This window comes from Atractosteus spatula, chromosome 5, assembly GCF_055471065.1.
Source record: "Atractosteus spatula isolate fAtrSpa1 chromosome 5, fAtrSpa1.hap1, whole genome shotgun sequence".
In the NCBI taxonomy this organism is placed as follows: Eukaryota; Metazoa; Chordata; class Actinopteri; order Semionotiformes; family Lepisosteidae; genus Atractosteus; species Atractosteus spatula.
Genome location: NC_142710.1, coordinates 576,550 through 586,377, shown reverse-complemented (window position 1 = coordinate 586,377; position 9,828 = coordinate 576,550). Strand labels below are relative to the sequence as shown.

Below are 9,828 nucleotides of genomic sequence, written 5' to 3'. Positions count from 1 at the left end.
AAAACACCCGACTCCAGACGCGCTTTTTTTAAACCTCGTCTCTTTTTATTCTTTGTACATTGAGCACTTACAGGGAAAAAAAAATATCCAAGAAAAAACAAAAAGTAAAGCTCCCCCACCCACCCTATCCCCCAAAAAATGATTCATACTAAATATTAAAAAATAAAAATATTAAAACAGTCATTTTTCTTAATAAAGATTAAATCTCCATCCTCTCCTCTATACAGGCCACACAGGAGCAGAGGGGGGAAGGAGGAGACTGTACAGGGAGGCGTCTCTCAAGACCGCCAGTCTCGGAGCCACAGCCGTCCAGGAGAGAGGAGACTGTACAGGGAGGCGTCTCTCAAGACCGCCAGTCTCGGAGCCACAGCCACTCAGGAGAGAGGAGACTGTACAGGGAGGCGTCTCTCAAGACCGCCAGTCTCGGAGCCACAGCCGTCCAGGAGAGAGGAGACTGTACAGGGAGGTGTTTCTCAAGACCGCGCGTGAGTCTCGGAGCCACAGCCACTCAGGAGAGAGGAGACTGTACAGGGAGGCGTCTCTCAAGACCGCCAGTCTCGGAGCCACAGCCGTCCAGGAGAGAGGAGACTGTACAGGGAGGCGTCTCTCAAGACCGCCAGTCTCGGAGCCACAGCTGTCCAAGAGAGAGGAGACTGTACAGGGAGGCGTCTCTCAAGACCGCCAGTCTCGGAGCCACAGCCACTCAGGAGAGAGGAGACTGTACAGGGAGGCATCTCTCAAGACCGCCAGTCTCGGAGCCCAGCCACACAGCCACAGCTGTCCAAGAGAGAGGAGACTGTACAGGGAGGCGTCTCTCAAGACCGCCAGTCTCGGAGCCACAGCTGTCCAAGAGAGAGGAGACTGTACAGGGAGGCGTCTCTCAAGACCGCCAGTCTCGGAGCCACAGCCGTCCAGGAGAGAGGAGACTGTACAGGGAGGCGTCTCTCAAGACCGCCAGTCTCGGAGCCACAGCTGTCCAAGAGAGAGGAGACTGTACAGGGAGGCGTCTCTCAAGACCGCCAGTCTCGGAGCCCGTTAGAGAGGCAGAGGGGACACTTCGAAATCCACCCAGTGATTCAGGCAGCGCAACACTTTCTTTAGAGTAAAGTATGTGTCGAAGTCACAACTTCGTGGGGAAAACGAACCCCTCCCCACGGGACAGCCTGCCTCCAGAGGGAGAAACCCTTTCTCCTTCAGAAAGGGGGTGCGACACTCAAAACAGTCCCCCTAGAAACGAGGGTACCAGCCTGCCCCACGCACACTGGGGCTCGGGGCCGATGGGCATCTCGTCACAAAGCCGGGCCAACCCACAATAAACCCCAAGCGCCCTCCCCTCCGTCTCTCGGAAAAGGAACAAAAACCCCAAGACTGGGAAAAAGCAAGGAGGACTGTGCGTGCGGAGAGCGGGGGAGAAGGCGGATCCGCGCTGAGGCTGCGCCCGGGCAAGCAGGAAGCGCCTCTGGCCCGAGATCACCCGGCTCTCTCTGGGGATTCGGGCAGGGGGAGGGAGAGAGCGAGAGCAGAGCCCGGTCCTCCTGGGGAGGCCGAGAACTGCGCGCCAGGGAGAAGTCTGCGGGCAAGTGATATACCATGATGCCGTGTGGCTGCCGAGCACTGGACAAGGGGAGAGGGAGAAGAGGGGGAAGAGGGGAAACGGTCGACTCTGACGCTCAGGGGCAGCTCCTACCCTCCCGGGTACACCCTCTCTGTAGCGGAGGGCGCCTGCGATTCGGGGAGCCGATGGGAAATCACTGTGCGCTCCGAATCCAGACGGGCCGACCCGGCGGGCCCGCGCCTCCCGTTGCTCTCAGCCCCTCGCCCGGCGGGCCTCAGCGCCGCCTCTCCCGGCCGGGGGGGTTACTGCGGCTCCGAGACCGCCTGCTGCCCCCCGGCGCCCCTGCGGGCGTGCCCCCAGCCTTGGCGTCGCCCCCGCCGCTGCGCCGGTACCCGTCTCTCCTCTTGTCGCCCTCCCGCTCGCGCCCCCTGTCCCGGTCCCTGTCCCGGTCCCTGTCCCGCTCCCGCTCCCCCTCGGCTGCCGCCGCTCCTGTCCCCGTCCCCGTCCGGCTGGCTGGACCCGCCCCGGCCCCGCCCACGGTCGCCCCCTCCTTCTCCCGGCCCTTCACTCGCTCCCTCCTCTCCTCCTCCCGCCGCCGGTCCTCCTCCTCCTGCTGCTCCCGGCGCCTCTTCTCCCGCTCCTTCATCCTCTCGGCGCGCTCCACGCCCCTCTGCACCGCCTGCAACACAGACACAGTCAACACTCTGACGGCACGTCTACTGCCCTGCATAATAATAACACAGTGTGTGATCTCCTGTCCCAGCCTGAGGAACAGACAGTGAGCCTGTCTCTCAATAATAATAATACAGTGTGATCTCCTGTCACAGCCTGAGGAACAGACAGTGAGCCTGTCTCTCAATAATAATAATACAGTGTGTGATCTCCTGTCACAGCCTGAGGAACAGACAGTGAGCCTGTCTCTCAATAATAATAATACAGTGTGTGATCTCCTGTCACAGCCTGAGGAACAGACAGTGAGCCTGTCTCTCAATAACAATAATACAGTGTGTGATCTCCTGTCCCAGCCTGAGGAACAGACAGTGAGCCTGTCTCTCAATAATAATAATACAGTGTGTGATCTCCTGTCACAGCCTGAGGAACAGACAGTGAGCCTGTCTCTCAATAATAATAATACAGTGTGTGATCTCCTGTCACAGCCTGAGGGACAGTGAGCCTGTCTCCCAATAATAATAATACAGTGTGTGATCTCCTGTCACAGCCTGAGGAACAGTGAGCCTGTCTCTCAATAATAATAATACAGTGTGTGATCTCCTGTCACAGCCTGAGGAACAGACAGTGAGCCTGTCTCTCAATAATAATAATACAGTGTGTGATCTCCTGTCACAGCCTGAGGAACAGACAGTGAGCCTGTCTCTCAATAATAATAATACAGTGTGTGATCTCCTGTCACAGCCTGAGGAACAGACAGTGAGCCTGTCTCTCAATAATAATAACACAGTGTGTGATCTCCTGTCCCAGCCTGAGGAACAGACAGTGAGCCTGTCTCTCAATAATAATAATACAGTGTGTGATCTCCTGTCCCAGCCTGAGGAACAGACTGAGCCTGTCTCTCAATAATAATAATACAGTGTGTGACCTCCTGTCACAGCCTGAGGAACAGACAGTGAGCCTGTCTCTCAATAATAATAATACAGTGTGTGATCTCCTGTCACAGCCTGAGGAACAGACAGTGAGCCTGTCTCTCAATAATAATAATACAGTGTGTGATCTCCTGTCCCAGCCTGAGGAACAGACAGTGAGCCTGTCTCTCAATAATAATAATACAGTGTGTGATCTCCTGTCACAGCCTGAGGAACAGACAGTGAGCTCGTCTCTCAATAATAATAATACAGTGTGTGACCTCCTGTCACAGCCTGAGGAACAGTGAGCCTGTCTCTCAATAATAATAATACAGTGTGTGATCTCCTGTCACAGCCTGAGGAACAAACAGTGAGCCTGTCTCTCAATAATAATTATAATAATAAATAAATAATAGTGGAATAAGTAAAGTTTACACCAGGCTGAAGAGAAGAAAAGAAACCGTTTCGGCACTCACCTGCTCGTCAGTGAGGGGCAGCCAGTAGATGCAGGGAGCCGCCTTCGTTTTGCAGAAGAGGTCATCCAGCAGTTTGGCGGGAGGCTCCTCTGGGGCTTTCTCTGCACGGCCACATAGAAACACTGTTAGGAGACGTCACGGGGGGTGCCGCGGTGCCGAGGGCGCAGGACAGACAGCGGGAGGCGCCGCGGTGCCGAGGGCGCAGGGCACACAGCGGGACAATGCGCTAAAGCTCGCTGTTACCTTTCTTGTCGGTCTTCTTCTCTTTGCTCTTCCCCCTCTCCTTCCGCCTCCTCTCTCGCTCCCGGGACCGCGAGCGCCGGGCGCCCTCCCTGTCCTCCGGCAGCTTCCCGAAGTCCCGGACCTTGTCCCGGTCCCACTCCCTCTCCGCCCTCGTCCTCTCACGCCGCTCCATCTCCCTCTCCCGCTCGGCCCACTGGTCCCTCACGCCGCCCCGCTCCCTGTCGCGCTCCCGCTCTCTGTCCGGCAGCAGGGATGGGGGCAGCCCGCCCCTGCCCGGCGCCAGGGGGCCCAGGGGTCCCCCGGGAGCCCCGGAGCTCCGATCCTCCTCCCCTGGCCGCTGGCCCTCAGAGCTGCGGTCTGGCACCAGCAGCCCGCGGTGGAAATCCAGCTGCGGGAGAACAGGACAGGAGGTGAGAGGGAGAGGGAGGGAGGGCAGGAGAGAGACAAGAGAGAGAGAGGGAGAGGGAGGGCAGGAGAGAGACAGAGAGAGAGGGAGAGCAGGAGAGAGACAGAGAGAGAGGGAGAGGGAGGGAGGGCAGGAGAGAGACAGAGAGAGAGGGAGAGGGCAGGAGAGAGACAGAGAGAGAGGGAGAGGGAGGGAGAGAGACAAGAGAGGGAGGGCAGGAGAGAGACAAGAGAGAGAGAGGGAGAGGGAGGGCAGGAGAGAGACAGAGAGAGAGGGAGAGCAGGAGAGAGACAGAGAGAGAGGGAGAGGGAGGGAGGGCAGGAGAGAGACAGAGAGAGAGGGAGAGGGCAGGAGAGAGACAGAGAGAGGGAGAGGGAGGGAGAGAGACAAGAGAGGGAGGGCAGGAGAGAGACAAGAGAGAGAGAGGGAGAGGGAGGGCAGGAGAGAGAGAGGGAGAGGGAGGGCAGGAGAGAGACAGAGAGAGAGGGAGAGGGAGGGCAGGAGAGAGACAGAGAGAGAGGGAGAGGGAGGGCAGGAGAGAGACAGAGAGGGAGGGCAGGAGAGAGACAGAGAGGGAGGGCAGGAGAGAGACAGAGAGAGAGGGAGAGGGAGGAAGGGCAGGAGAGAGACAGAGAGGGAGGGCAGGAGAGAGACAGAGAGAGAGGGAGGGCAGGAGAGAGAGAGAGAGAGGGAGAGGGAGGGCAGGAGAGAGACAGAGAGAGAGGGAGAGGGAGGGCAGGAGAGAGACAGAGAGAGAGGGAGGGCAGGAGAGAGAGACAGAAGGAGAGATGACAAACGATAGCATGTGGAAGGCGAGGGTTATAAACTCTCAAAGACAAGATGGCCGGACAGAGGGACTCCCTGAGAGCTGGAGCACGAGAAACCGCGGCGGAGAGGAGAGGCCTCAAACCCAGCACCACGAGCCTGGAGACACTCACCTCGTCCTGCTCGCTGAAGTCCACGCTGAGGAACTTGGGGTTACTCTGAGGCCACTTCACCCCGTGAAGGGCACTGCGAGTGGCCACGGCCTCCTCCGTGCTGGAGTACTGATGCAGAGACAGACAGGTTAACACCAGAGAGAGAGCCCAGACAGCACAGCAGTCAGACAGACAGGTTAACACCAGAGAGAGAGCCCAGACAGCACAGCAGTCAGACAGACAGGTTAACACCAGAGAGAGAGCCCAGACAGCACAGCAGTCAGACAGACAGGTTAACACCAGAGAGAGAGCCCAGACAGCACAGCAGTCAGACAGACAGGTTAACACCAGAGAGAGAGCCCAGACAGCACAGCAGTCAGACAGACAGGTTAACACCAGAGAGAGAGCCCAGACAGCACAGCAGTCAGACAGACAGGTTAACACCAGAGAGAGAGCCCAGACAGCACAGCAGTCAGACAGACAGGTTAACACCAGAGAGAGAGCCCAGACAGCACAGCAGTCAGACAGACAGGTTAACACCAGAGAGAGAGCCCAGACAGCACAGCAGTCAGACAGACAGGTTAACACCAGAGAGAGAGAGCCCAGACAGCACAGCAGTCAGACAGACAGGTTAACACCAGAGAGAGAGAGCCCAGACAGCACAGCAGTCAGACAGACAGGTTAACACCAGAGAGAGAGCCCAGACAGCACAGCAGTCAGACAGACAGGTTAACACCAGAGAGAGAGCCCAGACAGCACAGCAGTCAGACAGACAGGTTAACACCAGAGAGAGAGAGCCCAGACAGCACAGCAGTCAGACAGACAGGTTAACACCGACACACAGAGAGAGAGACCAGAGAGCAGTCAGAGAGACAGGTTAACACCGACACACAGAGAGAGAGACCAGAGAGCAGTCAGAGAGACAGGTTAACACCGACACATAGAGAGAGAGACAGGACAGCAGAGGGAGTGGGAGAGACCCTACCGTGACGTAACAGTGGGACTTGATCTTGTCGATCCAGAAGCCCTCCTCGATCACGGTGCCGGTCCGGTTCAGCAGCTCCTTCAGCTGGCCCAGCGTGAACGGCCGGACCTGGGAGCACAAACACACACACAGGAGTGAGGGGCGAGGACGGGGGGGGGCAGCACCCCGCAAACACCCTACCATCAGACTGCACCCCCCTGCAGCAGCAGCGCCGCACCCCGACCCGGAGGCTCACCAGGTTGCAGATGTGGACGATGCAAGAGACCTTTCCCCGAGGCGGAGAGGGCTGCTTGGACGTGCGGACTGGGTCATCGATAGTGATGGACACTCCACTCTTCTGCTGACTGATGGAGCGACGCACCAGAGTGTCGCTGGGTGTGACTGAGAGTCAGAGAGAGAGGGGTTAATACAGACACACTGACAGGACACTCCAGTACATTAACACTGCACTGAGAGAGAGGGGTTCATACAGACACACTGACAGGACACTCCAGTACATTAACACTGCACTGAGAGAGAGGGGTTCATACAGACACACTGACTGGACACTCCAGTACATTAACACTGCACTGAGAGAGAGGGGTTCATACAGACACACTGACTGACTGGACACTCCAGTACATTAACACTGCACTGAGAGAGAGGGGTTCATACAGACACACTGACTGGACACTCCAGTACATTAACACTGCACTGAGAGAGAGGGGTTCATACAGACACACTGACTGGACACTCCAGTACATTAACACTGCACTGAGAGAGAGGGGTTCATACAGACACACTGACTGGACACTCCAGTACATTAACACTGCACTGAGAGAGAGGGGTTCATACAGACACACTGACTGACTGGACACTCCAGTACATTAACACTGCACTGAGAGAGAGGGGTTCATACAGACACACTGACTGACTGGACACTCCAGTACATTAACACTGCACTGAGAGAGAGGGGTTCATACAGACACACTGACTGACTGGACACTCCAGTACATTAACACTGCACTGAGAGAGAGGGGTTCATACAGACACACTGACTGACTGGACACTCCAGTACATTAACACTGCACTGAGAGAGAGGGGTTCATACAGACACACTGACTGGACACTCCAGTACATTAACACTGCACTGAGAGAGAGGGGTTCACACAGACAAGTAGCACATTTGACCTGCAGCAATCACCTTTGTTAACTTCCACCTCCATGACAACGGGAGGCTGTGTTTCCATGGCGACCTCAGGGGGGGTGTCCTTCCTCTCATCCTCGGCCCCCTTCTCTGGCTCCTCTTCCTCCTCCGGCGCTGGGTCCTTCTGGCCGTTCGCGCGGCTCTCCGCAGGGACCACCTGAGGCGGAGAGAGAGCGGGCCGGGACGCCTGGTCACACACCGAGGCGCCGGCGGGGCGTGACACCGGGGTGAGCGCGCGGGCGGGCGGGCGGGCGGGGCGCACCTGGGTGACTGTGCGCCGGATCTTCAGGCCCCGGTCCTGGCCGGCCTCGCCGCGCTCCGCCCCCCGCTCGCCCGCCTCGTCGCCCGACAGCCGGCCCTCGTCCGGGTGCAGCTCCACGACCGCCTCCTGCCCACCTGGGCCCGCCGCCGGCTTGATGTCCGGGATCAGCGACTGGAAGACACAGGCGGCAGTCAGGACACAGCAGGCAGGGCCCTGGGCGCCTGGACAGGCAGACAGACAGACAGACAGGCAGGGCCCTGGGCGCCTGGACAGGCAGGGCCCTGGGCGCCTGGACAGGCAGGGCCCTGGGCGCCTGGGTCAGCTGTGCTGGACAGGCAGACAGGCAGGGCCCCGGGCGCCTGGGTCAGCTGTGCTGGACAGGCAGACAGACAGGGCCCCGGGCTCCTGGGTCAGCTGTGCTGGACAGGCAGACAGACAGGGCCCCGGGCTCCTGGGTCAGCTGTGCTGGACAGGCAGACAGACAGGGCCCCGGGCTCCTGGGTCAGCTGTGCTGGACAGGCAGACAGACAGGGCCCCGGGCTCCTGGGTCAGCTGTGCTGGACAGGCAGACAGACAGGGCCCCGGGCGCCTGGGTCAGCTGTGCTGGACAGGCAGACAGACAGGGCCCCGGGCGCCTGGGTCAGCTGTGCTGGACAGGCAGACAGACAGGGCCCTGGGCGCCTGGGTCAGCTGTGCTGGACAGGCAGACAGACAGGGCCCTGGGCGCCTGGGTCAGCTGTGCTGGACAGGCAGACAGACAGGGCCCTGGGCGCCTGGGTCAGCTGTGCTGGACAGGCAGACAGACAGGGCCCTGGGCGCCTGGGTCAGCTGTGCTGGACAGGCAGACAGACAGTCAGGTCAACTCTCTCACCTTCAGCGACTCGGTGGTGATGCTAATGGACGGCTTCTTGGCCGTGACGGCGGTGCTGGAGCCCCAGCGTCTCTTCCTTCCTGGCTGTCCCCCAGCTTCAACCTCGCCACCCACTCCTGCACCCCCTCCTCCTCCAGACACCCCTGCATTGGCTGGGGCTCCCCCTGGACTGGGCTTACTGGCTGCTGAAACACAGAGGGGTTAATACAGACACACTGACTGGACACTCCAGTACATTAACACTGCACTGAGAGAGAGGGGTTCATACAGACACACTGACTGACTGGACACTCCAGTACATTAACACTGCACTGAGAGAGAGGGGTTCATACACACACACTGACTGGACACTCCAGTACATTAACACTGCACTGAGAGAGAGGGGTTCATACAGACACACTGACTGGACACTCCAGTACATTAACACTGCACTGAGAGAGAGGGGTTCATACAGACACACTGACTGACTGGACACTCCAGGACATTAACACTGCACTGAGAGAGAGGGGTTCATACAGACACACTGACTGGACACTCCAGTACATTAACACTGCACTGAGAGAGAGGGGTTCATACAGACACACTGACTGACTGGACACTCCAGTACATTAACACTGCACTGAGAGAGAGGGGTTCATACAGACACACTGACTGGACACTCCAGTACATTAACACTGCACTGAGAGAGAGGGGTTCATACAGACACACTGACTGGACACTCCAGTACATTAACACTGCACTGAGAGAGAGGGGTTCATACAGACACACTGACTGACTGGACACTCCAGTACATTAACACTGCACTGAGAGAGGGGGGTTCATACAGACACACTGACTGACTGGACACTCCAGTACATTAACACTGCACTGAGAGAGAGGGGTTCATACAGACACACTGACTGACTGGACACTCCAGTACATTAACACTGCACTGAGAGAGAGGGGTTCATACAGACACACTGACTGGACACTCCAGTACATTAACACTGCAGTGGAAAGGAGAGAGGCGCAGGCTGGACTGTCATACTCACAGGACAGGGAGATCTTGCGCGTGGCGAAAGCTTTGGCCGAGGCGTTCTGGAAGAGAAAGAGAGAGAATACAAGTCCCCAGGGCAGGGGAGAGGTGAGAGAGACAGAGAGCAGGCGAACGGAGAGGGGGGACAGACAGAGGGGGAGAGGGAGGGGGGGAGAGGGTTACAGCCATCAATCAACAGAAGAAGGAGATGGAGAGGTGAGGGGATGGAGGGGGGGGGGGGTGCGGCAGAGACCTAGCAGACCTGGCCGACCGTTCCCCAGGCAACACCGACCCACAATGCCCTGCGGAGGGCGCAGGAGGGCAGGGGAGCA

The 9,828-nt window shown here is 58.2% G+C and overlaps 1 protein-coding gene across 2 annotated transcripts in view; it reads right to left on the bottom strand.

The window, feature by feature from the left end:
- Positions 1 to 23: 23 nt before the first annotated feature.
- The window catches only part of acin1b (apoptotic chromatin condensation inducer 1b), a 46,671-nt gene continuing 36,866 nt past the window's right edge, over positions 24 to 9,828 (bottom strand). Inside the window, exons 9-18 of one of the 2 annotated variants that reach the window (XM_088916062.1) lie at positions 9,513 to 9,558; positions 8,482 to 8,666; positions 7,611 to 7,781; positions 7,346 to 7,505; positions 6,398 to 6,543; positions 6,163 to 6,270; positions 5,199 to 5,306; positions 3,855 to 4,242; positions 3,612 to 3,712; positions 24 to 2,234 (exon numbers count right to left, since the gene is read on the bottom strand). In XM_088916062.1, the coding sequence (XP_088772188.1) occupies positions 1,830 to 2,234; positions 3,612 to 3,712; positions 3,855 to 4,242; positions 5,199 to 5,306; positions 6,163 to 6,270; positions 6,398 to 6,543; positions 7,346 to 7,505; positions 7,611 to 7,781; positions 8,482 to 8,666; positions 9,513 to 9,558 (1,818 nt within the window). In that variant the 3' untranslated portion in view covers positions 24 to 1,829. The remainder of the gene's footprint in view (positions 2,235 to 3,611; positions 3,713 to 3,854; positions 4,243 to 5,198; positions 5,307 to 6,162; positions 6,271 to 6,397; positions 6,544 to 7,345; positions 7,506 to 7,610; positions 7,782 to 8,481; positions 8,667 to 9,512; positions 9,559 to 9,828) is intronic. The other variant, XM_088916063.1, reaches the window with a different exon arrangement.